This window comes from Gossypium hirsutum, chromosome D06 (assembly GCF_007990345.1).
Source record: "Gossypium hirsutum isolate 1008001.06 chromosome D06, Gossypium_hirsutum_v2.1, whole genome shotgun sequence".
NCBI lineage: Eukaryota > Viridiplantae > Streptophyta > Magnoliopsida > Malvales > Malvaceae > Gossypium > Gossypium hirsutum.
Window position 1 is genome coordinate 58,382,896 of NC_053442.1, and position 19,513 is coordinate 58,402,408.

Genomic DNA, 19,513 nt, shown 5'->3' on the forward strand with positions numbered 1-19,513 from the left:
ATTTAGCTTTGTCATTATGTGCATTAGTTTGTCCCTTTTAGTTTAGTTTGTTTTATTTTCATTATTTGTTAGTTTTCTTATTATTTTGCATCATTTTTCTACCTCTAGTAATTGTTGTTGACTTACTGTTCTCTTATGTTAATGATTCATTTTTTTGTCTTCTCATTATCTTCGTATTCTTATTATTGGTGTTATTGTTTTGATTATTCTTCTTATTATCATTTCATTATTTATGTGTATACTTTTTTTTTATTTTGGTGCTTGCATTATTAGGTATTAGTACATATTCCTTTAAGACTAGATTTCTGTTTTACCTCTTAGGATTTTTCATTTATCGGCCTCTGTTGCGTGTTTGGTGAGGCCTTATTTATTCAGTATTGACTTTTTTTATTTTCAGGCACACCATGTAAACACTTGCAGTAAATCCAAGGTCATTGTTCCCGCTTCGAAAAAACGGAAGACACCTGGTGTAACCTCCTCCTCGAGCGCCTCCGTTGAGGCCCGCCACCCTTATCTCTAGTTTTCTACGAGCCCTCAAGAGGATTTATTTCAGCTACTTCGACAGTGCCCACTTGGCCTAGGCCGATGCATTGATTGGGAAGCGTTAGAGCAGGTCCACCTAGTTGATCACGTGCGCACCTTTATTACCATAGCCCCGTGGGACCGATTTTTATCCATCATCGAGCCCACATATATGGAGCTCATATATGGAGCTTACTTTGGAGTTTTGTTTTACATTTATTCTACAGTAGGTCATGACGACTCATGACGAGCCAGGCACCATCACTTTCAGACTCGGTAGCTTGGTGCGCCATATGAATGTCCTCGAGTTCGGCGCTGTTATGGTACTCTACACTGAGGAGTTTATGAGTGTCGAGTACTTTCTTCACCTACATTAGCACATCCATTACTTGCCATCTCGTTGTTGGGCAGAGCTTACTGCGAGTAGGACACTTTATGATGCGAGTTGCTTGAAGGCGACTTCTCTCTCTCTGGCATTACGGTATCTTCATGCCCTTTTAGCTCACACTTTGATCGACAGGAGAGAGAGCATCGGATTCGTCAGTACTACTGATGCTTATTTTCTATAGAGCTTGACCACCGGACATATCTTTGATTTGGCATACTTCATTGCCTTAGCCTTCCGCCATCAGACTGACCGCCACAGGAAGGGTCCCATCTGTTTAGGCCCTTATGTGACTCAACTTGCTAGACACTTCGGTCTCCTCGACACACTGGAGCAGTCCTCTACACTTACACTCGTAGGCCAAATGTCCCTACAGGGAATCTCGAGCATGATCCATATGAGGATGATCGAACGACGTCATGGAGTAGATCCTCTTCAGTACCGATTAGTTCATTCTGACTTTTAGAATGAACTCGAGGACTTCACTGATAATGTCCCCTTCCATCACGAGGACCTACCTCAGCCTCCACCTTCTAGTCACCGCCCTGTTTCTTCTACTGTTACTTTGACAGACCTCTTCGAGCGGTTTACTTGCTTCGAGCAACACTGCTTTCAGATATTCGATAGTATTGATGCGACATTGCAGTAGATTTGTCAGCATTTTCATATCTCCTCCTCAGCTTCGACGACTCACGACACCGACATTTCTGATGATGAGGACCATTGAGTCTTTTTGTTTTGTTTTATTTTATTTTTATGTTTATGTTTATTGTTATTTTCTTAAACTTATTTCGTTTTTACCTTTTGAACTATATTTTTATTTTTTATGGTTATTTCTAATCGAGTTAGTAACCCTTAATCTTCTTCAATAGTTGTGTTTTTTTCTTAATATTTTGCTCGGAATCATGCACTACATCTAGATTTGTCTACAATTTCGCTTTTCACTATTCTGGAGGTTTCATCCAATATTAAGGGCAGTTTCAGTTTTCTCCCTCTCTTATGATATTTTATTTATACTGTGATCATATCTATTTGTACATTGCAGACAATGTACATCTGAAGTGTGGGGAGGTTATTTATATAATTATTAGAAAATTCCTGAATTATGTCTTATGTTTAAGTAATTTTCTCATATTTCTATTAGAATAAATTTTTATGGATTCGTGATGTTTACTGATGTGTTTTGGATTAAATTCATAGGTATTTGTGCATTGATTGTTTTAAACTTTAAGACATGAGAGAATCAAGCATGATAAGTTTATTTTCAGAATTAAAAATTTTAAGTTGTTTCCCTAAATTGAGGTATTATCTTGAAGTTTTAGATTTACAAGATTGACATAAAAAATCTTAATTTTTTGTGAGATTTTAAGCCTTTAGAGCATACATTTTTCTTGCTCATTTTTATTATTGGTTATGAGTGTGTCAATATTGATTTGTTATTCTAGAACTTGCTTCGATTATGCATGTTGAGACCACACCTTTGATTTGATATACTGAGATGATAAAGGAACTTAGGTTTTAAACCACTTATCCTATAAAAAGCATACCTACATAATTAACCCTTAATGAACCCCTTTGAGCCTAACACACTATTTCTTGATTCACCCATTAATTTTAACCCTTAACTTATTGTTTTTTCTCATTAAGAATTTTTCATGTTTTATTGACTCCATTTTTATTGCGATTTGATTTGGTTAATTGCCTGATTAAGCTTTTTGTTTACGTTGCTGAATTATTTCTTATTGCTCTCAATTAAAAAAATACATATATATTGATTATTATTTAGTTCTATGTTAATTGAGCTTGAACAATTAAATTCATATTTTGAGAAGAAGCTCGTGTTATTCTTGAATAGTTTTCGATTGATGTAATTTTTTTAATTTAGCATTTGTTTATTTTTTAGTTTAGTAATTTATCAATTCAATCTCGATTTTAACCAACTTTTTCAGCCTTTCTCCACACCCTTTAACCTAAGCCCAGTTACAACCTTTTAAAGACCTTTTGATTTATGTATCATCTCATTTTATAGTGGTAAAGATTTGATTTTCATGCAAGCCTATGGTAATGACTTTTCGTGTTTGACTATTGAGTGCTTATTTTTGAACCTTAAACACTTTGAGTGATTTGAGTGAATCTTTAGTGAGGGTGTCGATTCTTGTCGATTTTGAATTAAAGGTAATTACTTAAATAAGGGGAAATACCTATGTTTTTATGCTTTAAAAATGTTCGACTTGGATTATTTGAATCTTTAGTGCTCTTTTAGTTGAATTATCAATGTATGGTTATTTATGAATTATGACGAAACATCATTGATGAGAATTATGAGTTGAGAAATATTAATTTTAATTGTGAGTTGAGGATTTTGCTTAAAGACAAACATACGCCTAAATGTGGGGATATTTGATAAGCCATAAAAGTAACATGTTTTTAATCCCATTCTTGATGCTTTTTTGGATGATTTATTATGTAAATTAGTGAATTTGATGCTCCTAATCCTTTAAATTCATGTTTCTATACTTAGGTGAGAATAGGGGAGCGAAAGGAATGAAAAACAAGCCAAAATCGAGCAAAAAGAGTTATTTTCAACATCCACACGGCCTGAGCATTTCCACACGGGTGGGCCACACGCCCATGTGCCAACTCGTGTCCATTTTGCACCCTGTTTCCCAAACACGCAGAAAAACCTAATTTTTAGGCTTTCTAAGCATTCTAAAGTTTATAAATATCAATTAGAAGAAAATCTAAGAGAGCACGCAGAGAAGATTAAAGAAATTACTCGAAGAACACCATCAGAGCCAACTTATAAGCGGAACTCTTTCAAGATTGAAGATCTCCTTTTAACTTATTTCGAAGTTTATTTGAATTTCTTTATGTCTTGTAGTTTTTCTGAATTCGAGATGTTTTTATTTCAAATTATGAACTAAATTTCCTAGATACCTAAGGAAGATGAAACTTATGATGAATCTTATTATTTGATTTCTGAATTACATGATAAATACTTGATTCTTATTCTCAATTATGTATGCTTATTTCGTGTTTTAATATTTTTGGGATATTAATTCATGTTTAATGTGCTTATTTCAGTGGAGCAAAAGTCCCTGTTTAAGAGTAGATCTAGCATAATTGAGTGGAGTTGCATGCAATCCTAGAAATAGGACGACATAAATCTACCAGATTAGAGTCAAATCTAATAGGGGAATCCATAGATCGAGTTAATGCGACAATAGGGGTTTTAATTAGAAAGTGATTTCAATTAATCAACCTAGAGTCAGTTTTTCTTACTCTCGAATGAGGTATTAACATAATTTAAGGATTTCTACGGATCAAGACACAAGTAAATAAATCATTTAATTCAGATTCAGAATAATAAGTGAAGTCTAGGTTGATTCTTTCCTGGGTATTGCCTTTCTCTTTGGCATCTTCAATTATTTCATATTTCATTTTCTGTTGTGTTCTTAGTTAAATTAGATTAGTAAATTTAGATTAAAAACAATCATCCCAATTTATCGGCTAAATAATAGAAAAAAATAATTACTAGTACTTTTAGTCCTCGTGGATACGATATTCCCTACTCACCATAACTATACTATTGTTCGATAGGTGCGCTTGCCTTTTTCGTAATTATAGTTAGTTTAGTGGCCATCAACTCCTTTTTAGTGGATTTATATCACTTTGCTTATATGGCATGTGATAGGCAAACACTTTGTTGATATAATTTTGAACTATGCTTGATGATGGATATTGAATGTTAAAGTAGTTAAGTGATAGTATTTTATATGTTTTTGTACTCTAATGAAAGTGTATGAAATGGTAGGTAAATTTACTTGACTTTTATGAGGTAATTAAGAATGATTGAGTTATGTAAAATGGCATGAAAAAGGTGTTTATGGTATTTTTGGAGGTTTGTTTAGGCATGTTATGAAATGGTACAATTACTTGTGAAACTGGTTGAGAGATAAGCTTGAAATAGGTCATTTTTGGGCACACACGACCTGGGACATGAACTGTCACACGGCCTTGTGATGCACACGAGCAATCCACACGGGCGTGTTGAAAAATAGTATAGGTATAGTTCTTGCACGGGCTACGGTACGACCGTGTGAGGATATTTCAAATGGTACACGGGCTGACACATGGCCTACGACACGGCCGTGTGATCCAAATCAGAGAGTTACACAATCTATACACATGGGTGTGTGAGGTTGAACACTGGTCTGTGGGATAGCAACACGGCCATGTCTGGAGCCACATGGTCTGGGCTCTGTCACACGGCCATGTGACCCCTATTTTGAAATTTTACATTTTTGTCCCAAATTTTCTATTTTATCTTGAATTGGTCCCTGATTGTTTCTAAAGTATTTTTAAGTCCCCGGAGGCTCGATTTAAGGCCCATAAATGTATGTATTACCCTGACCTGAATTGCTATGAAATTTTGTTAATTAAATTGGAAACTTGATGCTTTCTGTTATTGATTGTTCTGGATTGTACGGTAATACACCGTAACCTAATCCGATGACGGGTACGGGTTATGGGTGTTACAATGCTATATAATCATGTTTAACATTTAGCTTCCATTCTTAAATCACTAATCAATCTACTATGTCAATTAGTCTAATTGATAGCTTTCACATGCCAAATGATTCATAGGTGAGATTATCATTTTTATAGAATTAAACTTAGTCAAATCATGTACCAATTACCTTACAAGCCATGCCAAACATTCAAATTTGAACATTACCATTAACCTATCAACTCAAAATGAATTTATGCATACTAAGAGCCCTTATGTACATGCCACAAAGTCTATACTCAAATTGAACATATAACTACCATATTGTTGATAGTGTATGTTTTACGTTGATCCGGCTCGGTAGGTTCCAGAAGGTGACAATCTACAAGGAAAGGAAACAACTAGAGTAAGCATACAAAATGCTTAGTAAGTTCAAATGGAATTATCATACTTACCTTGATCATTATAAGTATAATATCTACTAATCATTTTGGCATTCACCGTGACTATCATTAACATATAATGATATAACTAGACACATATAAACATTGTCAATCAAGTATGTTAATCATGTTTTCATATCAAAATTAATATCAATACATTAAGGAAATCACATATCTATCACATATCTTTATCATGCATATACTATCTCATTTCAAATTACATTCAGGTTTTCCGGTTCCATTCAATTGAATATCGCCCGATGGAATTATAGTAAAATAGACCCAGATATACAGGGTAAATAAGTTGCTCACACAAGTTGGCATTATATCAGGGTTGCTCACACAAGCTAACATTTTATCAAAGTTTTTTACACAAGCTAACTTATATTAGGTTACCCATCCGAGCTAAACCTAAATTACATTTAACTCGAGAATCTGCAACAAATGCTAGACCTCATTATAACCAATAAGAAATTCATTGTTAGTTAGTTTTATTTTTAGACTGTTTATAGCAATCCGATTAGCAATAATTAAGTATAGGTCCATTTGTGACGTTCTATACCCGGATCCAGTGGATGTGTCGTACGTGGGGTATTACATAAATTATACATTAATGTGATATCAATGATGATTGTGTATATAAATATAAGTGCTTATAAGATAAGTATGTATGGAGATGAATGATGGTGTAGTTTGCATATGGTTCATGTAGGTACATGTTTGAAATTGTACGTTTTTGTAGCATAATGTTTATGTTTATCATGTTTGGAGGTGGTTTAGTATTGTATGTTTTAAACTTGGTTTTTGATTCCTATAAGTCAATGTTTTGGTATTGAGATATTAGGTGTCCAAACAAGCGAGTTTTAAGGTAATTTTTGGGTCATGGCATAGAGGTATCAATACTTGGACCCTATGATATCGCAACAAGTCAAACATAATGTCAAGTTCTACAGTGCTAAGAACTTGTATCAGTATAACTGGGAACTTGTATCAATACCACAGTGTTTGATCAAGTCCTTATACTATTTGGAACTCTTTTGATCTATTAAGGCTTGTTTTTTTTGTCTCGGACACCTAAAAATAGTTTTAAATAATTTCAACATGGTTTTAAAGTCTTAGAATTAATTGATCTATTTTCTATGATTTTTATAAAATGTTTTAAAAATTCTACTTCCTAACTTAATGTAATGAATGGTAGATCGTGAGATAGTTGTTATCAATCTAACTTGATTCAAGACAAACATGAGTTCTCAAAAAATTATTTAGAAAGTTCTGTCAGCTACTGACATCAGAATCTAAGAATTTTCCCATTACATTCCCGAGATTCTTCGCTGGACTTTCTGAAGCAATCCTCGGCGGCAAGTCATGTACATGAACCCAAAAATCTATGAGCAAGAATTCCACATCCTTCATATTTTCCCCTTTTGAAAGCTGACGAATAAGGAGGCCATGTGCCTCCAAAGATAATCTCCTCCATATCAATCATGTGAGAAAAATGAATCAAGTAAAGCTCAGCATCTCCAATTGACTTAATACTCGCCCCTTGTAGTGGCTTCCATAAAGAGAGACGAGTTGTCACCATAGTAGCAAAATTGATAACCCTTTGGCTGAGTAATTTACCCACAAAGCAGAGATCGGAAGCTGCAATGAACTCCTCACAATCAAGAAGTAATTCTTTATCTTCATTTTCTTAAATTGTTGTATTCTGAAAGTCCAACTCCATAGTAGAAAAGAGAAATACGAAACAAAGAAAAAAAAAACAAATTCTTGACCAAGCAAGATTAATGCACTCTTAGACAAGAGAGACAGAGGGAAGACTTCGTATAGGAATTTTTTTTTTTTAACATTTTTTATGGAGCGCTCGATTAAATGCTGAAATGATGATGAAACAACAAGAGCAACTTCAGTTGAGAGTTTTGTCGTTAATAATGTTTAATTAAATTAAATAATTAAATCAGTCACATGAACCTAACTTCAGTCCTGGAGCAAATGTGTATGCCAAGTTAGTAGCAACTTGAAAGGAATTGGCGTGCTCACCACCGACAATAGGAATGCGTACCACCTTTTTATTATTTCATTTCATACAAAGATGTATATGATTAACCATTCCCTCTGTATCAATTCTAAGAAATTTGTTTTATTCAACTAATTTTTTATTATTTTATAATATCGATTATCGTTTCAACCTTCGACGGATGTCAAGTCCCTTTCAGCATAATTTAATTTCATCATGTATTGTTGTAAGTAGGACAAAGCAGCTGATGACACACCACCTTCCATCTCTTTCTACATATATCAGACCATTTGCATATACGTACAATTTCTTGTAACTATGATAATTCTATAAAAACAGTTTTGAACAATTTTGATTTAGCTTTAAATTTTATAATATTATCTCCTCTCTTTAAAAAAATTGGGGGCCTGGCATGAAAGGTTGTAGGTGAGTAAAGGGTAGTGCCTTTTATTGAAACCTTCTAATTTAACGACGGATCTACATTCCCAACACTAATAAAGTAATAAAAGAGACTTTTATTTAATTTTCATTTATTAATATTAGTAAGAAACTTTTTGTAAGCCTGTAATAACCCAACGCTTGGCCACCACCAACCTTATTTCATCTTCCAATATATGAACCCATTCAGAAAAAGAAATGTACGTGCAATTATAAGTGACTGGATATTCAACAGAAACATGTAAAGACATTATTGCTAGTGATGTCATGAGTTCGTGAATTTGACGATGCGCTCGCGTTACCTTACATGATTGAGCAACCATTTGGGTTCTCGTCGCTAAAACATTCACCGCGGCTCGTGTAACAGTAGCTATACCCGCCGCCGCCGCCCCAGCTGTCATAAACTGGCCTACCGTAAGTCTGGTAACATGGGCGTAGGGGTGGAGGTGGTCCACCATAATAGCAAGGTCCCCCACCAACGCCATGATAGCATTCCGTGCAACAGCATCCGATGGGGGGATAAGCCATTGGTGGTGGAGGACAAGGTTCTGGAACCTTTGGTGCTGATGCTGGTGGTTTCGGTGGTGGTTCTTTTGGTTTCTCAGGTTCCTTAGGCTTTTCGGGTTCTTTCGGTTTTTCGGGTTGTTTAGGTTTCTCGGGTTCTTTGGGTTTTTCGGGTTCTTTTGGTTTTTCGGGTGCTTTAGGCTTTTCGGGTTCTTTTGGTTTTTCTGGTACTTTAGGCTTCTCTGGTTCTTTGGGTTTTTCAGGTTCTTTGGGCTTTTCGGGTTCTTTAGGCTTCTCAGGCTCCTTGGGTTTGGGAGGAGGAGGTGGAGGTTTGATCTCAATGCTCTTGATTGATCCAGCACCCTTGCAACATATCTTGTCCCTCAGCTTCTCAGGATTGCAGCATACCACAGTAATGGTCACGGTGTTGGCTTTCTCATCGTATATCTGGTCTCGTATTTCTCTTGTTCGCAAAAACCCATCATCAAAAAATTATCAACTTAAACCATATAAAAAACTACTTTGCAATTATTAAAATGCTATACACACAAAGGAGAAGCATAAAAATCAGGAAACAGGAACTCACGAGGGAATTTACACAGCACTTTCTTCACTTTCTTGTAGCATCGCCAGCACTGAAGGTCCACCTTCAGCACCATTATAGTCACCTGCATCCGTACACACACACACACATGTAAAGTTATAAATTATTATGTATCTTGTGAATGATGGAAGTCAGATAGACAGAGAAAGTAAATAATTCTATATATCATCATTAGCAAACAAAACAGACAAGGGAAAAAAATAGGAAAGTACAACAAGATTCAGGTTCTGGAATGGAAGAATCAAGAACTATCAAAAAGATCACAAAAAAAAAAAACAATGATAAGAACGAAATGGGTATTAGGAGTTGAGAACTCAAAAAGAGATAAGATTATAAGAAACCTTCTCGGCCATGGCTTAGAACTGAGAGACCTCAGATCTGAACAAAGAAGATAGAAGAAGCAAAGGAAGGGCGATGAAATGAAGAACCAATATTTGAAAGCGAGATCGAGGATTGAAGAGAGCCTTGTAATTTAAGCTTCCAATAATTCTATTAAAAGGTAAGGCAGGCAGACTAGGCCCTAGTAAAGCCCAATTAATAGTGGACACGTGGAATTTGAGTAGAACTTCAACAGATGGGATTGCTTTTTGATTGCTGACTCTACAATCTTTCCTCTTTCTTTCTGGATGCGACGGCTGGGGCTAATGCAGTCAGCTAGTTTAACATTTCTGGACTAATTTTGAGTAGGGGGGAAATTGAGATTTAAAGAATTAATTTTTAAAATTAAATATATATCCCATCAATTAAAATCAGATCACTCAATATAAATACAGGGAATTAAAATTTAAAATGTATTCAAACTTTCTTTCAAAAAAAAATTCAAACTTAAATTAAATCAAAATATATTTGGAAGGCAAGTGGAATGCTGCTATTAGACCTTGTATTATTTTTTAAAATAATACAAATGTGTTAATATCTAATTACAAATATGTAATAGTTATATTTAAATATTTAAACTATAGTTTATATATTCTAATTAAATTTTATAAATAATTAATATTTTTTGCTTAAAAATATTTAAAATTTACAATTCACATATTAAAATATTAACAAGTTATAATAAATTGTTTTTATATTCTTATTAAAATATAATAATATTAACTAATTTGAACATTATTTAAATGCATATTTGTTACTTAATAATTTCATGTCTAAAATAGACATTTTATTTTTCAAAAGCACTTTTTGACATCAATACTAAACACTCAAATCTTAAACTAAACTTTTCAAAAGTACTTCTTAAAAACACTTTTTTACGGTACTTTTCAAAAGTATTGCTAAACTAGCTCTTAGTCCACATTCACCAATTGGATCATTCTCAGTGGCTATATATATATATTAATTTCGAATTTTTAAACTTATTGCAAACGATATATTAATTGATTTTTTACAAATAATATGTGAAAATAACAAACAAACAAAACTTAACTTATTGAATTTAATAATTATCATTTGATAAGGATTATTCAAATTCGAAAAACATAAAACCAAAAATGACCAAATAAAAATGCAAATACTAAATCCATAACTTATACAAAATACAAAAAAAAAAATTGACCAAATTTAAACCCAGAGAAAACTAAACATTCAAAGCTGTAAACTCTCTTTTTTACCAACATTACCAAAGCTTCATTGACAATTGATGTGCTTCAAATTGTCAAAGTAATTAAATTATTTGATAGACTGGGCCGAGTTTAGACAAAAATAGGTGCAAATATGGGGGATGAGGTTGCAGGTCCAGATGCACACACGTGTACCAAGAATCCCATTGGGGTTGCATCCATTCTGCTGGTTAACAATTTATAGTAATAAATGAGATAATATGATAGTTTTTACCCTCTGCTCTCCCTTCATGGAATTGGGACTCTTTCGAGGAATGAAATTCTTGACTTATATCATAATAATTTACAAACGGAAGGAACTAAAATCGGCACCAAACTTGATCCGACTCAAGGTTTTTTATTTTTGGGTAAACAAAATATTTGTAGCCTCAACGTCGAATTTTAGGTCGGCTAATACATTACAGATTGAGGTCCAAGATTTTGGTGATGAACCCATGTCTCCTGTCATTACAACCCTTGCTTATGTATTCGTCATTGACAGTAGCGGAGCCCCGAGAGAGGGGGTTGGACTTGGCAGATACCGACCCCCTCCAAAAAAAAAAAAAAGTTCTTTTAGCTTCGCCCTTCGATTGATATCCATAATCACTGTAGAAGAGTCATTACTTTTTTAGTATCTAGAATCAAAATGTATAGTCATTATAAATTAATCAAAAGTTCATAAACAATGAAAAATTATCTTTTCATACAAAAATAAAACCCCAAATTAGATTATCCAAATAAAAGAGAGAACTCAGAGAAAAAACAAAGCTAAACATATTTAGGAAGTGTTGGTATATATTCATCAATTTAACGAATCAAAAATACAAGTTAAATAATTTGAGATGTGTTGTACATTGTCCTTAAGAATACTTTGCTGTATAATGTGTCATAAGATTCAACAAGCTTTTTCATTATAAAACGAGAACATGAATCAATAATAGATTATAATAGAAAATATTTACTAAACTCAAAAGGAGGAGGAGAAAAACAAGGGGAGAATGGTATATTTTTTTAGATGTATTTAAAGTGAAAATGAGTCATGGGAGTTTTACTGCTAAAAAATAGTAAAGATAAATGGATTTAACTTAGTTTAAAATAGTTAAAAGAAGGTTTAACAAATTTGGGCTTGGCTAAATATAGCTTTACCCAATTAAACTATTTTTATCTTGGCTAAATATATGTGTTACTAGTTAAATAGTTTTTTTTTCTTAAACGCTAACAATTTTAAAAATGAGCGATTAAGAACAATTAATAGTGGCATTACTATTTTTCATCCATTTTACATAATATTGATTAGTATAATAACAAATTTGACCGTCAATCTTTAAATATTTTTTTAATTTATTCTTGATTCTAACAAATTAAACTAGTTTAGCCTTCAATATTTACACATTTTATTAAATTCATCATGTTTCTAGAAAAACATATGAAAAAGTAAATAAATAAAATACTTTTTTAGAAAATCTAAAAATTTAAAAAGAATGTATAAAAATAATTTAAACTTCCTAGAATATATATGATGTATTAAAGGGCCAATCATATTGTGCCATGTGTATTAAAAATTTAATCTAATTTTTTTTATCTTCTTTTAATTTTTATTAATTAATTAATAAATAAATTTAATTAATTAATTAACCTTTTCAATTTTATTTCTTTCCTTTTAATCTTTCTTCCTTCCTCCTCATTCTTCTAGCTTCATCATCATCATTGTCACCATTAGGGGTGAGTATTCGATCGAGTTGAGTTGAATTGAGCAAAAAAGTTTCGAGTCAGTCGAGTTGACGAATCCTATTTTATCAACCGAACTCAATTTGAATTTTTTTTAATCGAGTCGAAAAATTTCGAGTCGAGTCGAGTTAAGGAATCTTATTATTTATACTTAATGTTGAATTTACATGGACTGATTATTTAACTAGTAGACGAAGTACAAGCTTTTAGATTAATTTTGAGTAAAGGAAAAAGGGAAAGTGGGGCGATTTGGGAAGGAAAGTAAGACAATTGGGTAAACATTTATCAAAACAACGTAGTTTTGCTTTTTAACTTGATAGTTTTGACTTTTAATTTTAGATAAAGTAAATATTTATCAAAACGATGTAATTTTGCCTTTTCTTATTTGGATTTTTGAATAATTTGAATTAAGTGTGTGCGTTCAGTCGAATCGAGTGAAAGTGTTCGAGTTAAATTAGAAAAGTTAATAATGTCAAATTAAAATCTTGTTATAATATAACTATTCCTATGTTAGAACACATAAATTTGAAACCATATATATTTGAAGACATTTTGAAAGCATAATAATAATATTAATATTAATAATAGTATGATAAACTTGAATCATTAATCACTTATTTAGATTCCAAAACTATTATTTTATAAAAATTTTAAATTTTCAAAATCTTTTATATATTTTTTAGATTTTTTTAAAAAAATAGAATTTTTTTAAAATTTTATAAATATTTTGAATTTTAAAAATTATTTTGATTATTTTGTAATTTTTGTTAAGAGAGAGACCAATTTGCTTATTTTCAAAATTAATAGGGACTAAAAGAGTATTTATACTAATCTATTATTCGAATTATTCGAGTTATTCGAATTGTAAAAATTCAACTCGACTCGAACTCGAAATTCAAAATTTCTTATTCGAGTTGACTCGAATAATTAGAATAAGGTTAACTCGAAATTTATTTTTTTTAATTTTTTTCAAATCGAATCCAATGCTTAACTTTGTTCAGCCAGCCGCCAACTCTGCTCAAGCTCTGACCCAGCGTCGTTCACACGCCTCTACCATCCTCATTTTCCAACCGAAGCTGCATTAACACCAAATGGTAAAATAGCAAGCAATGTTGAGTCAAAGCTTGAGCAGCAACGGTTGCTTGAACGGAGTTCGACGGCGGTGATGGTGAACGACAATGGTGATGAAGCTAGGAGAAGGAGAAGAAGCAAGAAAGATTAAAAAGGAAAGAGATAAAAATCATGGTTGTAATAGCCCAAATTTGCCTGGCCCTAGACAAAAAAACCAAACAAAAAATAAATGATAATTGTCTAGTCCATTTACAACTATTTAAACCCATTTACAATATGACCCAACGGCCCAAATAAACAAAAAAACCCTAATGGACCAAGTGGCCCAAAAACTTAAAATATTTTTAGAAAAACCTAACCCTAGCCCTTACCTCGCGCCGCTGCTACCCCATGTGCACCTTCAGCGCGCACCACGCCCGAGGTCTGCCACCGCTAGCCAGCCTTGCACCGAAACTGCAAATCTTTGCCTCCGTTGACCGCAACATCTGCAAAAGAAAGCCGAAAGGAATACCTGCAAAAGAAGAAATAACAGCAAGGCAAGAATAAAAGAGAAAAGCGAAAAAATGTAAAACATCTGGCTATAAAAGCCATAATATCAATGTAACGAAGGAGAGGATTCAAAAACAATTCGGAAATAAGAAAATAGAGAAAGAAGTTTTTGAAAGGTGTTTATTTGTTACATTTTCTTTTTTCTATTTTTTTATTGATGTTTTACATATATTTTTTAACAAAAATATAAAAAAACACGAAGAGGGGAGGTTACCTATTTTGGTGGCGGTGAAGAGAAAGAACCGAGAGGTTTTTCTCACTTTCGGCTCGATTTGCCGAGATCTCAACATTTCTAGCCCCAAAATAGAACTCCTCGTGAAAAGGCGCTTAAAAAAGGCACTTTTTGGTTTCGCCGACCGCCGTATACGGCGGCTCCGGCGCCGACAATCGGCGGCTGGTATGGCGGACGATGGCCGGAGCAAGGGCATGCTTCAAAAAAAAAAAGAGGGGAAGAGTTTTTTTTCCTTCGAATGAAGCAGAAAATGAAGTTTTTTTTAAAAAAAATTGATTTATAAAATAAAACGGTGCCGTTTTGGGCCATAGCTCCAGGCACCAAAACGACGCCATTTAGGAGGCCGACCCGAGATCCGACCCAGACGTCCTCAGATCTGCATGTTTTTCTGCGAAAGGGCTAATTACACTTTTAGCCCTTCTGCTTTTTAGTGTTTTTTCAATTAAGCGTTTTTATTGTTTTCAATTGCACCCCGTAATTTGTTGCGTTTTCATTTTGGTCCTTGATGGAGCTGTGCGTTCTGGGAAACATGGAATATTGCTTGTTTGATCCCTCCCAGTTATTTGCGCATCTAATTAGGTCCTTTTTTTTAAAATTATTTCAGATTTGATCCCAAATTTTGTTTTGAAAATACAATTTGATTCTTTTTCGTTATTTTGGTTCTTTTATTAATAAATTTATTCTTATTGTTATCATCATTATTATTATTATTATTATTATTGTTATTATATGCTCATTTATACATTAATTTTTTTTAAATCTTCGTTATACACATGTACATACATACGTTCTTACAACATATATATATTTCACTACACCAAAACAGGTTTTTAGCGGCGTTTTTTTAGGCCTTTAGCGGGCGCTTTTTAGCTGAAGCGCCGCAAAAAATGCCGCTAACGACAACGTCGCTAACGTTTCCAGCGTTTACAGAAATAAACGCCGCTAAAGGTCATGTTCTTTAGCGGCGCTTAAAAACAAAACACCGATCTTTAACGCCGCTAAAGAACATGATCTTTAACGGTGCTTTTATCACAAACGCCGCTAAAGAACATGATCTTTAGCGGCGCTTTTATCACAAACGCCGCTAAAAGTACGATTCTTTATTTATGGAAAAACGCCACTAATTTTGGCAAATTTGTATCATCTGATTTTTCATCCATATACAATCCTTCTTGTAACATAAAGTCTAACCAAAAACGGTAAATTTAAATGATACTTCAAATTCAATGAAAGATATATGATATAAATTGATAACTGAATTATACAATTCAAAATATTCTTACAATAATATTAAAATTAACAATGTTAAAAATATTCTTACAATAACTAAAGCACACTAAAATGTTTACACAATCATCTCCCACAAACAGGTGCAGCAGTAACCACAAGAAAAGAAAGAGAAGAAAAATACACAAATCCAGAAACAACAGTTTTTGACAATCACTTTTTCAGGAGTAATACCAAAAAAATAACCCCAAGGTTTCAACAAAAATGACACATTACTTAGAAGTCTCATTTGTTTTGTCTTCAGTTTCAAATCTTTACTGCAAATAGAAGAATAGAAATGCATTTCAGATTCATCATATTTGTTCACATGACAAATCAAAACCCAATGTTTACATACATATATAATGTTTACATACTCTTTTATGCTTTATAATGTTGAAGTATATATATTGCACCCCGTAATTTGTTACGTTTTCATTTTGGTCCTTGATGGAGCTGTGCGTTTTGGGAAACAGGGAATATTGCTTGTTTGATCCCTCCCAGTTATTTGCGCATCTAATTAGGTCTTTTTTTTTAAAAAATTATTTTAGATTTGATCCCAAATTTTGTTTTAAAAATACAATTTGATTCTTTTTCGTTATTTTGGTTCTTTTATTAATAAATTTATTATTATTGTTATCATCATCGTCATCATCATTATTTTATTATTATTATATGCTCATTTATACATTAATTTTTTTTAAATCTTCGTTATACACATATACATACATACGTTCTTACAACATATATATTTTATAATTCCTATATATGTTTACATACTCTTTTATGCTTTATAATTATTAGCAACAATCTTTGACTTTTCAAAGATGGATGGTGTCAGACAATTGGCACCGGAAAATCTAAGCATTTAAGGCACCAAAATTTGGTTTGAAATTTGGCATAGAATAATTGCAATTTTGGTCCCTAATTGTATAGGGACTTTGCAAGTTGATCCTTAAGCTTCAACTATAAATAGGCCTAGCTATTTCTCATTTTCACCATCCCACAAATGCCATTCTCTACTTAAGGCATTATTCTCTCTCCTTATTTGTAAAATTTCACTTGTATTTTGGAGTGAAATATATTTGGTAGTGCCCGAGGACGTAGGCAAAATTTACTGAACCTCGTTAAAATTCTAGTGTTCTTTATTGTTTATTCTGCATATTTTGCGAGTGTGATTGTAGTGATTTATTGTACTATTAAATTACGATAGAGGGATATTCTGGCTAGGAAAGACCTGGTACTTAAGCGATCTTCGTGATCCACCTCTCTTTCTTGGGAATTGAACTTAGTGTGATTTTTTAGTACAATAATTTTACTCTTTTACACGCTTTCGTGCAACAATTGGTATCAGAGCTAGATTCGTACTTAGAGAATACGACCGTTTACGATACTATTTATGTATACGGTATTGTTCATCTATGGAACTATTCACGTATACGATACTATTCACATATACAGTGGTTGGGATTGAGGAGAAGAATGGCAGAAGCATCGTCATCAACAAAGACTACCGTGACCAATGCAAAATTTGAAGTAGAGAAATTTGATGGTACCAATAATTTTGGTATGTGGCAATGTGAGATCCTGGATGTCTTATGTCAGCAAGAGTTGGATATAGCTCTTGAAGAAAAGCCTGACAAGATGGATGACAAGGAGTGGGCCAAGATCAATAGACAGGCGTGTGGTACAATCCGCCTATGTTTGGCCAAAGAACAGAAGTAATCTGTCGTAAGGGAGACATCAGCAAAGAAGTTGTGGGATACACTGGAAGAAAAGTTTCTAACGAAAAGTCTTGAAAATAGACTTTATATGAAAAAGAAACTTTTTCGGTTCACGTATGCACCCGGTATGTCGATGAATGACCATGTGAACTCATTCAATAAAATTTTAGCAGACTTGCTAAATTTGGATGAGAAGATTGAAGATGAAGACAAGGCATTATTGTTGTTGAATTCTCTTCCTGATGAATATGATCATCTTACCACCACATTGCTTCATGGGAAGGATACGATCATATTTGATGCAGTCTGCAGTGCGTTGTACAGATCTGAGACTCGAAAGAAAGATAAAAGAGATCACAGAGATACAACTGCAGAAGTCTTAACAGTAAGAGGTCGTTCACACAGCAATAAACTTGGTAGAAGGGGCAAGTCCAAAGGGAGACCCGCCAAAGATGAATGTGCTTTTTGTCATGAGAAAGGGCATTGGAAAAAGAATTGTCCTAAGTTACAAAAGGGCAAGGCTATTTCTAATGCATGTGTAGCGGAGCATGATGAGGAGCCAGACTTTAGCTTGGTTGGCATGGCAATGACATGTCATACAGATAAGTGGATATTGGATTCGGGATGTACTTACCATATGTGTCCTAATAAGGACTGGTTTTCTAGTCTTGAAGAACTAGAAGGTGGAGTTATTTTTATGGGCAATGACAGTGCCTGTAAGACAATAGGAGTAGGTACAATCAAATTGAAGAATCACGACGGCTCAATCCAAGTCTTGACAGATGTTCACTATGTACCTAGCTTGAAGAAAAATCTCATCTCATTAAGGGCCCTAGAATCTAAAGGGCTCACAGTCACTTTGAGAGATGGATTACTAAAGGTAGTAGCTGGGGTATTGACGGTGGTGAAAGGCACTAGAAGAAATAACTTGTACTATTTAAGTAGAAGTACAGTTATTGGATCATCATCAACAGTTTCTGTGAAAGATGCAAATTCAGAGGCTACCAGGTTATGGCATATGCGATTAGGACATGCTGGTGAAAAAGCTTTGCAAACTTTGGCGAAGCAAGGCTTGTTGAAAGGTGTAAATTCTTGCAAATTGGAATTCTGTAAACATTGTGTTCTGGGCAAGCAGACGAGGGTAAAATTTGGTTTAGCAATTCACAATACGGAAGGAATTCTGGACTATGTTCACAGTGACGTGCGGGGACCTACCAAAGTGGCTTTTTTGGGGGGTATGCACTATTTTGTTACTTTTTTTGATGATTATTCAAGAAAAGTATGGGTGTATCTAATGAAAAGAAAAAGTGAAGTTTTGGATGCACTTCTGAAGTGGAAGAAGATGGTGGAGACTCAGACTGGTCGAAAGGTCAAACGACTTCGATCAGATAATGGTACTGAGTACAAAAATGATCCATTTCTACAAGTATGTCAAGATGAGGGCATTGTGCGACACTTCACCGTTCGGGATACACCACAGCAGAATGGGGTGGCAGAGCGTATGAATCGGACTATACTGGAGAAAGTTCGATGTATGTTGTCCAATGCTGGATTGGGCAAGGAATTTTGGGCTGAGGCAGTTACATATGCGTGCCATCTAATTAACCGATTGCCATCAGTTGCAATAAATGGAAAAACTCCTATGGAGATGTGGACTGGTAAACCTGCTACTGATTATGATTCTTTACATGTTTTTGTTTCCACTGCATATTATCATGTAAAAGAATCTAAGTTAGACCCAAGAGCAAATAAAGCATTATTCATGGGTATAACTGGTGGAGTAAAAGGATACCGTCTCCGGTGTCCCGATATAAGGAAGGTTGTTTTCAGTAGAGATATGACTTTTGATGAATCAACCATGATGAAGAACAAGGATTCACAAAAGGATGACAAAACCAGTAGTACTTTGCAGCAGGTGGAGC

At 33.8% G+C, this 19,513-nt stretch overlaps 1 protein-coding gene across 1 annotated transcript; it reads right to left on the bottom strand.

Moving 5' to 3' along the window:
* Positions 1–8,374: 8,374 nt before the first annotated feature.
* Positions 8,375–9,928, bottom strand: LOC107901829 (protein PYRICULARIA ORYZAE RESISTANCE 21). Its single transcript, XM_016827986.2, has 3 exons — positions 9,762–9,928; positions 9,403–9,484; positions 8,375–9,277 (listed from the first exon to the last, which is right to left on the bottom strand). The coding sequence occupies exons 1-3, from the start codon at positions 9,771–9,773 to the stop codon at positions 8,616–8,618; spliced, it is 756 nt and encodes a 251-aa protein (XP_016683475.1). The 5' UTR covers positions 9,774–9,928; the 3' UTR covers positions 8,375–8,615.
* Between the last annotated feature and the right edge of the window lie 9,585 nt (positions 9,929–19,513).

Bases quoted from the DNA above. Each gene is read 5' to 3' on its own strand.
- LOC107901829 (XM_016827986.2), bottom strand. The intron at 9,278-9,402 runs GTGAGTTCCTGT...TGCGAACAAGAG, and splicing joins AGTGCTGTGTAAATTCCCTC to AAATACGAGACCAGATATAC.